Source organism: Aedes aegypti, unplaced genomic scaffold, assembly GCF_002204515.2.
Source record: "Aedes aegypti strain LVP_AGWG unplaced genomic scaffold, AaegL5.0 Primary Assembly AGWG_AaegL5_hic_scaff_563_PBJ_arrow, whole genome shotgun sequence".
In the NCBI taxonomy this organism is placed as follows: domain Eukaryota; kingdom Metazoa; phylum Arthropoda; class Insecta; order Diptera; family Culicidae; genus Aedes; species Aedes aegypti.
In genome coordinates this window covers 56,699-72,678 of record NW_018736240.1, presented here as the reverse complement: position 1 = coordinate 72,678, position 15,980 = coordinate 56,699, and the positions used below count along the sequence as shown (strand labels likewise).

Below are 15,980 nucleotides of genomic sequence, written 5' to 3'. Positions count from 1 at the left end.
AGCAGCCACTGAAAGCACCCATCCCCTCGTTCGATGGGAAACCAGAGAACTGGCCACGCTTCAAGGCCATGTTTCTCGATGTGATGAGAACCTCCACCGATTCCGACGCCATCAAGCTCTACCACCTTGATCGAGCTTTGATCGGCAGTGCAGCGGGAATCATCGATGATTGCACCATGCAATCCAACAATTACGCCCACGCATGGAAGCTGCTGGAAGAACGATTCGAAGACAAGCGCCTCATCGTAGATACTCACATCTTGGGTATGCTACATCTGAAGAAAATGTCCCGACCCAGCGCCAAGGAGCTCCGTGAACTGATCGACGATGTAACCCGGCACATCGACGGTCTGACCCTGATGGAGGAGCAAATGCTTGGAATGTCCGAGCGTTTCGTCGTGAACCTGGTTGCGACAGCGTTGGACAACCGAACCCGGATGGAGTGGGAATCCACGGTGCCCCACAAGCAAATTCCCACCTACAACGAGACCATGGACTTCCTGAAGAAGCGTTGTTCAATCCTCGAGCGATGTGAAGACGCAATCGAGAAGCCCACCGTGAAGCCGATTCCAGCGAAGAATTCCAGCCAAATGAAGACTTTTGCTGTCACCGAGAGAGCAGAACCGACCTGCCAAGTGTGTGGCAGCGGAAGCCACCCGATCTTCAAGTGCGACGCCCTCCGCAAGATGTCCGTTCCAGAACGAGAAGCCAAGGTAAGAGAGCTCAAGTCTTGCTTTAACTGTTTGCGAACGGGTCATAGGAGTAGTGCGTGTAAATCCCTCTTTAACTGTTGGAAATGTGAAGGTCGACACCACACCCTTCTCCACCCTAACGAATCTGATGTGTCTCCGCCCAAATCCAAATCCGATGATTCGGATTCCGAAATCAAATCCCATTTAATACAGTCTACTTCTGCCGTCTATCCCGCCAAGAAAGTCCTCCATATGTGCAACAGTCTCTTGATGACCGCAATGGTTCAAGTGTTCGATGCCAATGGTAAACTTCAGCCTTGTCGAGTCTTCCTCGATAGTGGTTCCCAGGCAAACATTGTTTCACGTAAACTTGTCCAATCCCTGAAACTCCCTCGGCTCGCAACAAAGGTTGATATTGTTGGAGCCAACAATCAAAAATCATCCCTATCAGAAGTAGCGAAGCTCAGAATCCAATCTCGTTATTCCGACTACAGTGCACAGTTAGAGTGTCTTGTTACTGATCAAGTCACTGGCCCAATACCGTCAGCTCCCATCGATATCAAATCATGGGACATTCCGCCCGGATTTGCCCTTGCCGATCCAAATTTCCACATTCCCGGTGAAATCGATCTCCTCATTGGCATTCAGCACTTCTTCAAGCTGATGATGCCAGGACAAATCAAACTCTCCGACGATCTTCCTATCCTCCAAGAAACCCGTCTTGGATGGGTGGTCGCTGGAGCTGTTAATTCTGCTCGTGCTAAGCCAGACAAATACATAGTTGGTGTACAGTCGTTAACCGGTCAAGTGAATCCCTCCTGTCAAAACCGTCCGCCCCGTCGTACAGTGTATAGTTCCACAGATGATTTCCCTATCGATTCGCCTGATATTCCGTCTTTCCCAAAACGATCGATCGCACGAAAAAGAAGCCCTGTTTATCCTTTTGTTTCCCAAAACCTTGAAGATACTCAATTCATGAAACAGATTCGTCAATCAACAAACCCACAAAGTTGTCAGTTACCAATCCAAGTAAATGAGCCCCTGAAATCCAAACAGTCACAAAATCGTCCAACCGCATGTGCTGAAAACCCGCTTTACGATCTTCTGCTAGAATCCCAACAGTCTTTAGTGAATTTTCGTTCTTCCCCCAGTAACTCAAACCGTACGTCTAGTTCGTCCACACTACTCGTTAACCAGAATCAAACCGTTACAACCAAACCCATCGTAATCAATCCAGGTCAACAACGTCCGCTTTCCGTTAATGTAAGTGATTCCGCTAATCTGTCAGATACCCAACCCGTAATGAATCCCAAAATCGCTGTAGAATCAATGCCTTTAAATCCACCGGTTTCACACTTTTCGCTGGCGGGAGAATGTTCACGCACAACGCGAACGGTGTGCAACATTTCAACCCTGATCAGTTCAGTCATCGTTTTCACCATCTTGTTGATCCTCTCTATGTAATCCATTCCCCCATATTCCCATTCATGTAAAACAAACCACATAGCTAACCTCGAGTCGCCGCGAGTATTTCGGCTACCACAACTAACAAGCACCCTTTCCTACCTGAACCTCACAAACACACACACACTACTTCACGCAACCCTATCGACAAACTTGAGCTCTCCATCATCACACCACCCGGACCACCGATTGCAGCATCCAGTACATAAGACAGTGGAAATTTCCATCGCAAACCCACCGCTGCGCATGCAATGTTCTTGGCTACCTGCAACCTATATAAGGAGATTGCATGTGCAAGAAATTCATTCAGTTTCATTCAGTATTTAGCCGTTGTATGGCACGCGTAATAAACCGTCGTAGTTCGAAAACCGATACAAAAGTGTTTCCCTCACCGAAAGCAGCCCAACCTAGTAGTCCTTTTCAGGACTGTTGCTAGAAATCATATTCACAGTCTGAGCTATCGACACCCCAGGCATTCCTTCAGGGGAAGGAATTGGCCGATCATCCCTGGCATTCCGAAGAGGAATTGGCCGCCGAAGCAGGGATCCTTCAACCGAAAGGATTGCCCTCGTCAACTACTGTCCGTGATCGGACAATCTTTGATTCGTCAAGCAAGGTCATACCGTAAGGACGCCATTCACCGCTCATTTAACAGCATTTCAACACATTAAATTCTGTCAAAAATCGGTTTTTAGATATTTTTCGCAACTTTTTGCGCTAGATGCAAGATAAAACATTTGTTTATGTAGGAAAGAAGATGAAATGTGAACAACGAATAATGGTAACAAATAACATGTATGCCAATGATACATGTGTAGGGCGCCATTCACCGCTCATCTTAAGTATGAGGCTGTATATACACAACTAGTTGGAATTAATTTACTTTCATAAGCAGATTGTTATCTTTGTACTATAGCACAACAACATATTAAAGCGTGGCAGCTAAGATGCATTTTTCGATCTGTCATAATAAAATCATTGTTCAGCTCATGTTTACCGCCTTAAACAGCCTAAAGCTATTTTTTATAAAAAGTGTATAATATTAAATCATATGAATTTCATTCTGATACAATCCATTTAGGTATACTAATACATGTTGATGCCTTTTATTGCAAAAATTTGTATAGATTTTTCAAAATAATCCAATGAGCGGTGAATGGAGCATGAGCGGTGAATGGCGTCCTTACGGTACTTTACGCCCGGAGAAGTCATAGAAATTCGATGAACGAAAAAAATTCTGTGCCGTACCAAAAATCAAACCCAGTTACTTCTAGCGCTTCTTCTTTTTTGCTGACGTTAAGTTCCAACTGGGTTAGAGCCTGCTTCTCAGTTCAGTGTTGTTATGAACAATTCTACAGTTAATATTAACTGAGGGCTATATTTGACAATTCGACCATATTTGCATTTGTACATCGTTTGGTAAGTACAAAGAAACTCTATGCTCTATTACATGTACTTTGTAACAAGTCATGACTTGGAACGCATTTAAAGGGTTACTTGAATCACATGCTCAATACGTACAGTTACTTAACGGGCACTTTGAATATGTATATTAGAATAGTTCATACTGTCAGAATGCAAACCGGCATTTCCTCCGCACGCAGACTGCAGCTCATTTGCTTTACAAAACGCCCGGACACCAGTTCGATTTGATATGCATTCTCCGTCCTCGAGGCTCCAGCGTTCACACAACAGTAAACAGTGCACCGACCTGAATGCATCCAGATCAAAGTGCATTGAACACTTATATTATCAATTATACATTCATTTCTCATCTCTTCGTATCTTCCCTCTACAGGACTACAACGAGCAATGTCCGTACTCGCTGTCTCCGGTTAGCATCAAAAGTCAAAAGCTGTTGCGATCGCCGCGGAAGGCCACCCGTAAAATATCGAAAATCCCCTTCAAAGTGCTGGACGCACCTGAACTGCAGGATGACTTCTACCTAAACCTGGTCGATTGGTCCGCCCAGAATGTACTGGCGGTGGGGCTGGGTAGCTGCGTTTATCTATGGAGTGCTTGCACCAGTCAGGTGAGTTAGACATAATTCAAGCCACGGTGCCCCGCCAGACCGTTATTATGGAAAAAATGTCCACTAAACACTGGGTGTAATGTTCGATTTCTGAGGTCATGCCACACCTCTGGAACAAGTTAAAAAAATCCCTAGGAACAATCTAAAGAAACCTTTATCTGAAATTTTTAAGAAAAATAAATATGGCAGACTTTAGTGGGCTGGATACTTAGTATGAAAATCGAAAAGAAAGCTGTAAACTAATGATATTCCCAAAGAATACTTCATTTTTATTCAACATAATATCAACAAGTTATTATTGTTTACCTTTTATCCCATTAAACTTACCCTTGGTTGAAGCCATGCAAAAAACGTACTTCAGACAGACATTTTTTCCCATAATAACGGTCAGGCGTGGCACCGTGCACGTGCTTATCAGCCCGCTTTTCCGGTTTCGAAATACTGAACTAAATTACTACTAAATCGTTTATTTGCACTTTCAGGTGACGCGACTTTGCGATTTGAGCTCCGACGCGAACACGGTCACATCGGTGTCGTGGAGCGAACGAGGCCACCAGCTTGCAGTGGGGACACACCATGGCTACGTCACCGTGTGGGACGTGGCCGCTAGCAAACAGGTAACGTTCGATTCCGACCCGACCCGACATGCTATAATGTAAGGCAATCGCGGTGAAATGAAACACAGATAGCGAAGCAAATATTGACTTCCCGAAGTGTGCAAACAGTCCCGCGGGAGACGTCCGTCGGATTGGGCAAAAAAAAACAGAGACAAACAAAGCACGAAATAAGTAGCCTCTTGGTGGACAGTGGACACTGACAAGTAGCGCATTCATCGCCGGGCACTTGTTGACCAAAGCGGATTTTAATGCACTCTGACAAAATGAGTTCTTTGTAGGCAAACATTGCATAAAACCGGAGCAGGAGCAATGGCTTTTATTTGGCATTTGTTTGCACTCAATTCTCCTTCTAAATGGATGATTTAGCAATTCCATTTGCATATGAGTCAATGGACTCGATTGAAGCTGTTCATGAACTTTCTTGATAATCTGTCAATAAAGTGAACAATGCAGTGTTGGACAACACATTTGCAACTTTTCGATTTTCCAGATAAAACGGTCAACTTTAGAAGACTAGATTTTAAATATTTTTGGACAACTTTTTCCATAAAAAATCTTGGAAAATCCCTTGAGTAATCAAAAGGGAATTTCATGTAAAGATGGTTCGTTCAAATACTAGAGGCTCCATAAGTTCCTACGCTACTCCTTTGCAGTTTATGCAGGCATTCCTCGAAAGATTGAGATTAAGGAATTTGTTCATTACTTCCTCTAGAGATCCCATCATTTCTTCACAGATTCCTCCAGAAATGCTCCCAGGGATTCGTCCATTGACAACAAGCGACGCTGCAAGAAACGCCTATAAGAAATTCTTTAGCAAATCAACGTTGATACCTCCGAGTAATATCTACAGGGATCGCTCTGAAAATTGCAGCAATATCCTTCAATTCTCCCAAAATATCTTCTTCTTCTTCTTCTTCTTTCTGGCGTTACGTCCCCACTGGGACAGAGTCTGCTTCTCAGTTTAATGTTTTTATGAGCACTTTCACAGCAGTAATACTTGTTAAAATTCTTAGAGAAATTACTTTTCAATTGAGAGAATTAATTCTCTTGTGGTTCCTGTTAGGTTTCTTTTTGTGTGTTTATTTTTCAGATAAGAGGTCTCTAAAGACGTTATTTTCAAGACGATCAGCCTCTATCAACCCTACCCCAAGATATCATCTGCGAAAAAAATAAAAAAAAGGCCTTCAGAGAAATTTTCTGGGTACGTCGCTGATGTCCATAAATCTGAATCCCATATTGAGGGAAAGGCTTTTTTTCCTCAAGCTCGATTGGACTATTTTCTACATGTTTGACTTTGATGGTTGAAGGCATCTTCAGATCATTTGGTATTTGTTTTTCGTGAAAATTGAAACAAAATCACAATAAACGGGGTTGGTGGTCTGATGGCTACCGCTTCTGCTTCACAAGCAGAAGGTCATGGATTCAATCCCAGGCCCGTCCCTTTCCTCGTACTTTGTAGTTGTATATCTCTCACTTGCTTCTATCTTCCATTCTAAATCTATCACACTCAAACTATTCGTTCATAGCAAACGCTAGAACCAGAGATGGACAAGAAACCGTTTTCCTAACGCTTCCATTCTTCCACGCGCATGCCTTTCCTCACGCCTGATACATAGGCAGTCTGCTAATCACCTCTCTGCCATACCTTTTCCCCCAATCCATACACTCCGCATGAACTGGCGTAGATGCAGTCGGACTCCACGGTCTACAGTGGGCTAGTATAAGTGCAACATCATTTCCTCCCCCATCATTCTGACGTGGCAGGCGCCATTATAGTCTAAAAATAGAAGATCATCAGCACCTATACACTGAGGGTGTCTGTTAGTCCCAAACAGTCATTCGGTTGGTTCCTTGTGTAAGTGCAGCTGATCTGGCTATACTGGAGTAGTATCCACGGGCGGCCAATCAAGCTCAAGCTCAAGCTCAAGAAATTGAAACAAAATCACAATTATTTCATTTTTTTCGTGGGTTGTGTGTTGTATGTATTTAGAACGGATATTTTTTTTGCGGTTAGTTCTTTGAAATGACAACAAAATGTGCAAGTTGAGGATCAAAGGCCGTTTCTTCAATATCAGCATAATCAACGTGCACAGCCCTCGCCTAGCAAGTGACGATGACGATAAGGACGCTTTCTACGCGCAGCTGGAACGTGAAGACGACGGCTGCCCAAGCCATGATGTCAAAATCGTTATCGGAGATCTCAACGCTCAGTTTGGCCAGGAGGAGGAATTTAGACCGATTATATGGAAGTTTAGCGCTCACCAGCTTACGAACGAAAACGGCCTTAGACTGATTGATTTCGCCGCCTCCAAAAGCATGGCCATACGTAGTACCTACTTCCAGCACAGCCTCCCGTATCGGTACACCTGGAGATCATCCCAATAGACTGAATCGCAAATCGACCACGGTTTGATTGATGGAAGACACTTCTCGGACATTATCGACGTCAGAACCTATCGCGGCGCAAACGTCGATTCGAACCACTACCTAGTGACGGTTAAAGTGCGCCAACGACTTTCCGTTGTGAACAACATTCAGTACCGACGCCCGCCACGGTACAATCTGGAACGGCTCAAGCTACCCGAAGTCGCAACTGATTACGCGCAAAGCCTTGAAGCAGCGTTGCCGGAAAAGGGAGAGCTTACCGAAGCCCCTCTTGAGGACTGCTGGAGTAGTCTCAAAGCAGCCATTAACAACGCATACAAACAGAAGCGAAGACAGCAAACCCATCTATTCCGGGATAAAAAGCGCCGCCTGGAAGAGTTGGAGTGCGAAGAAATGGAGCAGCTGTATCGTTCTCAAGAAACACGTATGTAAGTTCTACAAAAAAACTCAATGCATCCCGCAAAGGCTTTGTGCCGCGAGCCGAAATGTGCCGGGATAAGAATGGAGATATCTTGACGGACGAATGTGAAGTGATTGAAAGGTGGAAGCAGCACTACGATGAACACCTAAACGGCGCCGAGGTAGATCAAGACAGCATGAGGAATGGCTTCATCAGTACCGTAAGGACGCCATTCACCGCTCATTTAACAGCATTTCAACACATTAAATTCTGTCAAAAATCGGTTTTTCGATATTTTTCAAAACTTTTTGCGCTAAACGCAAGATAAAACCTTTGTTTTTGCTGGAAAGAAGTTGAAATGTGAACAACGTATAATGGTACCGAATAACATGTATGCCAACGATACATGTGTAGGGTGCCATTCACCGCTTATCCTAAGTATGAGGCTGTATATACACAACTAGTTGGAATTAATTTAGTTTCATTAGCTGGTTGTTATCATTGTACTATAGTACAACAACATATTAAAGCGTGGCAGCTAAGAAGCATTTTTCGACCTGCCATAATAAAATCATTGTTCACCTCAAGCTTACCGCCTTAAACAGCCTAAAATTATTTTTTATAAATAGTATATAATATTAAATCATATGAATTTCATTCTGATACAATCCATTCTGGTATACTAATACATGTTGATGACTTTTATTGCAAAAATTTGTTTAGATTTTTCAAAATATTTCAGCGGTGAATGGAGCATGAGCGGTGAATGGCGTCCTTACGGTACGGCGGATGAGGGAGACGTGCCAACTCCTACAATAGGTGAAGTTAAGGATGCTATCAAACAGCTCAAGAATAACAAAGCAGCTGGAAAGGATGGTATTGGAGCGGAACTTATTAAAATGGGCCCGGACAGGTTGGCCACTTGTCTGCACCGATTGATAGCCAGGATCTGGGATACAGAACAGCTACCGGAGGAGTGGAAGGAGGGAATAATATACCAAATATACAAAAAGGGTAACAATTTACAACAACCAAATATACAAAAAAAGTTAGAATTTGAGAACTATCGAGCGATCACCATTCTTAATGCAGCCTATAAAGTGCTTTTCCAGATCATCTTCCGCCGTCTATCGCCACTGGCAGGCAGATTTGTGGGAAGTTATCAAGCCGGTTTTGTGGACGGGCGATCGACAACAGACCAAATCTTTATGTTGCGGCAGATCCTCCAAAAGTGTCGCGAATATCAAGTCCCTACGATTTCAAAGCGTCCTATGATGCCATCGACCGCGAAGAGCTATGGAAGATTATGGACAAGAATGATTTTCCCCCGGGAAACTGACTAGACTGATCAAAGCAACGATGGATAGTGTACAGTGCTGTGTGAAGATATCGAGTGCATTATCGGACCCGTTTGAAACACGCATTGGAGATGGTCTTTCCTGCCTCCTGTTCAATATTGCGCTAGAAGGTGTTATGAAAGGGGGGGCTTCAACATGCGGGGCACGATCTTCAATAAATCCAGCCAGATCATCTGCTTTGCTGACGACGTGGACATTGTCGGAAAAACGTTCCAGGTGATTTCTGAACAGTATACCAGGCTGAAACGTGAAGCAGATCGGGTTGGATTGAAGGTAAATACGTCGAAGATGAAATATCTGCTGGCTGGAGGTACCGAGCGCGATAGAGCTCGCATTGGCAGACGCGTGATGATTGACGGGGATGAGTTCGAGGTGGTGGACGAATTTGTCTACCTCTGATCATTGATAACGTCGGATAACAACTGCAGCAGAGAAATTCGAAGGCGTACCATTGCCGGAAGTCGTACTTACTACGGACTCCACAAGACCTTGCGGTCTGGTAAACTTCACTTCCGTATCAAGTGTACCATGTACAAGACGCTGATAAGACCGGTCGTCCTCTACGGGCATGAGACGTGGACTAGGAGTTTTTGAACGACGTGTGCTTAGGACGATCTACGGCGGAGTATGTGAGAACGGCGTATGGAGGAGAAGAAAGTAATACTTCAATATTCCTTGATAAATTCACCACTGATTCTTCCAAAGAAAATTCTTCCAGAAGTTTATTAACGGTTTCTACCAGGTTGATTGAAAAAGAGTTTGCTTGGAGAAATTCACCAATTAATATTTAGAGAATATGAGCGATCTGGAAAAAGTATCTATGGTACTGGAGTAGTTTCTTGTTGTAATTATTAAAAAAAAGATTAAGAAAACCCTAAATATATGAAAATATGTTCGCAGGGGTAACTTTGAATGAATCATTGGATACGTTTTATAAAAAATATCCCGAGCAATTCCCCTGGGAAGGAATCCGAAGATGAAATTATGAGTGATTTTTGTAGAATCTTAGAATAATCATCAGGAATAATGTCCAAAGAAATATATATTTAAAGGCTAGAGTTGAAGGAACTTCCGAGAATTTCTGGAGAAATCCTTTAAGTACTTAGTGGACAGATCTTGCTAAAATGTCTGTAAACCTAATGAGTAATTACATTGATGGAATAAATTGAGGATTGTTTTACAACAAGAATCTACTGTTACTGAAGAAATTTCTAGATACAGGAATCCCAAGATAAAATCATGATAGATTCTGCGGAGGAATTCTTTGAAAAACTATTTGCAATATACCTTTTCACATCGTGTAACGCGTATCGAACGTTATGAAAGGATTTTCCCTCATTAAGAAACAATGCCCTATCAAATCGAATATATTCCATAAAACGTTTCACACGTACCTAAGAAGATTGCAATGATCAATAAAATTCACCTTTTGTCGTTTTTTGTTTGTTTGTTCACATCCCGATCACCAACTGAAGTGATGAATGCGCATCTATTAAGTCGACAAACACGCTGCTGGATGGCAGCTCCGCAAGAAAGGCGTCTCTACGCACTATCCAACGACGATGACACCAATTAGTGTTTGCAGAAAAAATAATAACGCACACTCTTCATACGCACCTCTTTTTATATACAGTGTTGGACAATATATTTGCAACTTTTTCGATTTTCTATACACAATGGTCAACGTTGAAGGATAAGATCTGGACCGAATTGATTAACATTTTCATTTCCTTGAAATCCAACATACATTTTTGAATGATTTATCCAATCATGAGTTGAAAAGCAACTACGGTTTGACCACAGTGTTATTTTTTACAAATTTTAATAATTGTCAGACAAATAGTTTTCCAATTTCCTTCAAAATTTCATCTCAGTTAAATCTTTGTTTATTAACTCGAAATTGGAAAAATACTTAAAAATATATGTCAACTGCTGTCTGATATGCTAAGTTGATCAGTTGATCGACTTTTATGGAAAATCGAAAAAGTTGCAAATGTATTGTGCAACACTGTAGATATTGCAAAACGTGACTTGACCAAACAGTGACACCTCACTAATTCGATTCGTAATCGTCCGTTTTTATATTGCGTGAAGTGCGTTGCCCACTTATTTATTTGTTCTTTTTTTTTTGTCGCCTCGATCACAGGTCAACAAATTGCAAGGCCACTCGGCCCGCGTAGGAGCCCTGGCTTGGAACGGTGACGTCCTCTCGAGCGGGTCTCGAGATCGCTTGATTATGCAGCGGGATACGCGCACCCCGGCCCAGGTTTCCGAGCGGAGGTTGGCCGGCCACAGGCAGGAGGTGTGCGGCCTCAAGTGGTCCCCCGATAATCAATACCTGGCCAGCGGTGGCAACGACAATCGGCTCTACGTGTGGAACCAGCACTCGACCAATCCCGTGCAATCATATTCGGAGCACATGGCCGCAGTGAAGGCGATCGCGTGGTCACCTCATCACCACGGATTGCTGGCTAGTGGAGGCGGTACGGCAGATCGTTGTATACGCTTCTGGAATACCCTGACCGGGCAACCGATGCAATGCGTGGACACTGGCTCGCAGGTATGTAATCTTGCCTGGTCAAAGCATTCGTCGGAACTGGTGTCCACCCATGGCTATTCGCAAAACCAGATCTTGGTATGGAAATATCCATCGTTGACACAGGTCGCCAAGCTAACGGGGCATTCCTATCGGGTGCTTTACTTGGCACTTAGTCCCGACGGTGAGGCCATTGTGACCGGTGCCGGGGACGAAACCCTACGCTTCTGGAACGTTTTCAGCAAAGCACGCAGTCAAAAGGAGAATAAAAGTGTTCTAAATCTATTTACAAACATTCGATAAAAGCAGACATTTTAGGAACTTAGAAGCAGGCTTGAGAGAGGGATACGAATTGTTCCATGCTTCCATAAACTAGAGTGTAGTTCTAAGTCGATGGCAAAATTTAACTCATAACCACTCACTTTTCGAACCACACTTCTTCAGACTTTCCATCGTTTTTAGGCGTAAATCATCCACTGTCATTAATTTATTACGCTAGTGTATATTTGTATAATTATATTTTTCTTTTTAGAAGAAATAGAATACGAATTCGTAGTAAAGAGTTATATTTTTGAATGAAAAGATTGATATTTGTGAGTTTTTTTGGTAGAATTAATATGGATACAGCAAAGTGTATTTTAAAACTAAGTTAAAAAAAAGGATTTTGGCAAACAAATTATTTAGTTCTTTTATATTGGAGAACTTTGACTTCATTGCTTAGTGTTTCTATTCCATGTGGTGCTTGTTATGCATCAGCATTTTTCGAAATGCAAAGTGATGTAGTCGCAAGTATCATTAGATTATTTAAAGAACATTTGAACGGTTTTTTGAGTGGCGCGTGGGCATTGAATTTTTCGCTTGATTCGATTTATAAATTGGATCAGAAGAAAAATTCAAATCAATACCACTTGGAGTTTGAATGAATGTAGTACTGATTTATATGTTACTGTTCGATTTAGGTTTACCAACTGAAAAAAAAAAGTTTGTTTAAAGCATAGATATGGATGGATGAAACAACACAACCAAAATTTACAAACCCTTGAATCCATTTTGCTAAAACATAACTGCAAAGTGTATTTTTGAAATATAGCTAATTTTTCAAACCATCCAAAGTAAACGTAATCGAAATCTTTCATCAAGCTACACCAGCTTGACGAAATGCTTCGTGCCGTTTTCTGCTTTTTATAGGTTCTTTATTTTATCGTACTGTCTAACGATTATTTCGGGAAATCATTTCACTAAATGACCTTCTCAAGGGTTATTACTGAAATCTTTACCGGTAATAATCGTTCATTGTTGTTGATTATGTTTTATCTTGTAAATAGTACGTTAAGCCGTCTAATAACTTTTACATTCGTGACTACTGTATGTTGCGTAACTAATAATTCAAAACAAAACATAAACGTTGCATGCGCGTTTACAGAGAAAGTACTAATATTATTTAAAATGCCGCACCAAGATACTACCAACAATAAAACGTGTTGCTATAACCCGATAAGATGGAATCATTCGAATTCCCGCAAAATTTGTCATTTTGGATTATTTGGAGGAGTCGGCTATCGATGCGACAAAAATTTGTGTTCTTGAGATAGACGAAATACACACTTTTAAAACTATACGCTTTGTTATTTCATCGTCGGGAAAATGTTGAGAACATCACTATTGCCTACTGTATATGATAATATCACCAAGATAGCAGCAGCGAGCGGAGAATGCGCAACTATTCAGCAAGACCAAACTGAGGGTCGTGGATTCGAATCCCACCGGGCGAGGATCTTGTCGTAATGAGAATTTTCTCGACTTCTCTCATTGGTGAAGAAAGCTCTCAGTTATCAACTGTTGAAGTGCTCATAAGAACACTAACCTGACAAGCAGGTTCAGTCCCAGTTGGGACGACGAGGTAATTTAACTAACATTTGAAGCATTAAGATTAGGATTTCCTGATTCAATGCATTTTGGGTCGGTCTATTGTACCGTATTTCTAACTAATGTGATATGACTTTCGTTGTAGATAGAAAACTAGGGATTATGTATTCAATGTTGGTGGTAGCAAGTCTCTTCATTTAAAAATTGTTTACTTTTCCAATGCCAATTTCCAAAAAGCCCTTTTGAAACATATCCGCTCATCAAATCGACAAATGATTTGAATGGATGTCTAGTTTTTCGATGATCATTGAAATTTCTGAAAATGACCGCAACAATGACGTGAATATTTACACAACAAATTGGTATAAATCTGACTCCAATTCAACTTGTTTCTCCCGTTTCGACTACAGATTCCATGTGAGAATTAAACTATAAAATGAGATTGGTATTACGTAGTTTTGTTTTAGACACATTCCACGCACATCTACGCCAAGATATCAAAAATTCAAACTCTGAAATATTTCCAAAGCTATGCAGAACATGAAAGACAATATGTTGAATTGTATAAAAAACATAAATTTGATAGAAAATACAGTGAAAAACATACCTGAAAAGTTATATAAAGTTTATATAATTTATTGGTGAGAAATTGAGACATTAAACAACTTTTTAATAAAAGCCCTGTATCATAATATATCAAGTGTAATATAACTGTCTTATCCGTTAACTAGAAGGATATTAAATAACATTGTTATGTGCGGGTTTAATTTTTTGAAACGAATTATTGGATCTTTGAAAATGTATGTTTTCAAATACAGTCATCTCTCCCTTACTCGATATTGAAGGGACCATCGAGTTAGGGAGGTATCGAGTTACAGAACACAAAATCAGTGCAACTGCGATCCAAGGGACCATCGAGTTAGCCATGAAAACCAACTTTTACTATGGTTCTCTAACTCGATATCGAGATAAGGAACATCGAGTAAGGGAGAGTTGACTGTAGTCACATTATTAGGTGTCGCGTTACAAAAATGGCTTAATTTTGACATTGTAAAATAAATACTTCTTATAGAACTCTTATATTTCGGATTCTCTTCCTACTCGTCAAGATACGTGTTTCCAATCGAACCATTCTTTGAAAAGTTACACTAAGTGCAAAGTTTTGGTGTCGCGTGACGTTAATTTTAACCGTAAATTTTCAGGATAAAACTACAAATTTCAAAATGCTCGTTCTCAGCAATGCTACAACCGATTTTCGATTTTTTTTAATTTTTAGTAGATGGAAATAGTTATACTAGCTTTCAGCGTTGGTGCCACCCCACTAAAACCCTCCCCGTTTTTGTAAAATGTGGGTATGTCTGTTTTCTCTTGTTTTTCACTCAAATCTGATCAAGTAGCTCTGGTTTTTAATGAACTCGTTGGCTAGTGACTCAAATCTTATCAGACAGGTACCGTTTACTACAGGAATAGTCTCTTACATGTTGTGGTATACTTGGCTTCGATAGTAAACAACGTGGTTCTCCAGCGGATAATCCGGAATATCCGTAAAAATGGTAAATTCATGAAAATAATCCAAGACAGTTTTTTTTTTTGCAAACTCATCAGAACTCATTATAGAACGCAATAGATTATTTGTATTGTTCATGGACCTAGGCGGTCACAAATAATGGCCTCCTGAAGATCCTGAACATCCGTAAAATGGTCATTTCGTGAAAATCATCCTATATCACTGCGCTTTTTTCAAAACATATCATAAATCAATTACTTAACATAACGGATGATTGGGTTTATTCTTGGATATAATGAATTTGATTATTTTGCAATAAACTTCGGTGATCAAGGTGGTCTTTAATTTCAATACAAATTATACTTCTTCTTCTTCTTCCTGGCGTTACGTCCTCACTGGGACAGAGCCTGCTTCTCAGGTTTAACTCAGTTATTAACTGAGAGCTTTCTTTGCCAAAGTTGCCATTTTCAAATTCGTATATCGTGTGGCAGGTACGATTATACTCTATGCCCAGGGAAGTCAAGGAAATTTCCTTTACGAAAAGATCCTGGACCGACCGGGAATCGAACGCAGACACCTTCAGAATGACTTTGCTTTGTAGCCGCGGACTCGAACCACTCGGCTAAGAAAGGCCCCCAATTATACGTGTATTACAAATTTTATATGTTCTATAATTATGATTTTTTACGTGTTTAAAAACGCACAGTGGTCTAGGATGATTTTTACGACCAGTTTTGCGGATCTTCCAAAGGGAGTTGAAGTGATCCATGGGCAGTCCTGATTGGATGATTTTAAAAATTGATAATTTTTTTGAATATTGCAGATTTTCCAGTGATCCAGGTTGTTTACCATTGAAGCCAAGCAGTCCCCAACATGTGTTAAGCTATCTTTTCACTGACCGGCACCTTTCTGAAAAGATTTGGATCGCTTCTTAAAATCAGACCTAAAACCAGAGCTTTTTGATTAGAAAAAAGAAACATGGAGAAACTGTACCAGTTATGGCCATAGTGGTTCCCTATTTGGCTATATGTAAAATTTTAATAACTTTCACATTTTAAATCTTTTTGAATGTTTTTACATCAACGCACAAACATTTTCAAAATTTGAAGGCATTAAAGTAATC

At 41.1% G+C, this 15,980-nt stretch overlaps 1 protein-coding gene across 1 annotated transcript; it reads left to right on the top strand.

Annotated features, from left to right (window-relative positions):
- Nucleotides 1-3,795: 3,795 nt before the first annotated feature.
- Nucleotides 3,796-13,097, top strand: LOC110681194 (fizzy-related protein homolog). The gene is made up of 3 exons (XM_021856972.1): nt 3,796-4,188; nt 4,671-4,805; nt 11,095-13,097. Exons 1-3 carry the CDS (start codon nt 3,811-3,813, stop codon nt 11,785-11,787), a joined length of 1,206 nt encoding a protein of 401 aa, XP_021712664.1. The 5' UTR covers nt 3,796-3,810; the 3' UTR covers nt 11,788-13,097.
- Nucleotides 13,098-15,980: the final 2,883 nt, after the last annotated feature.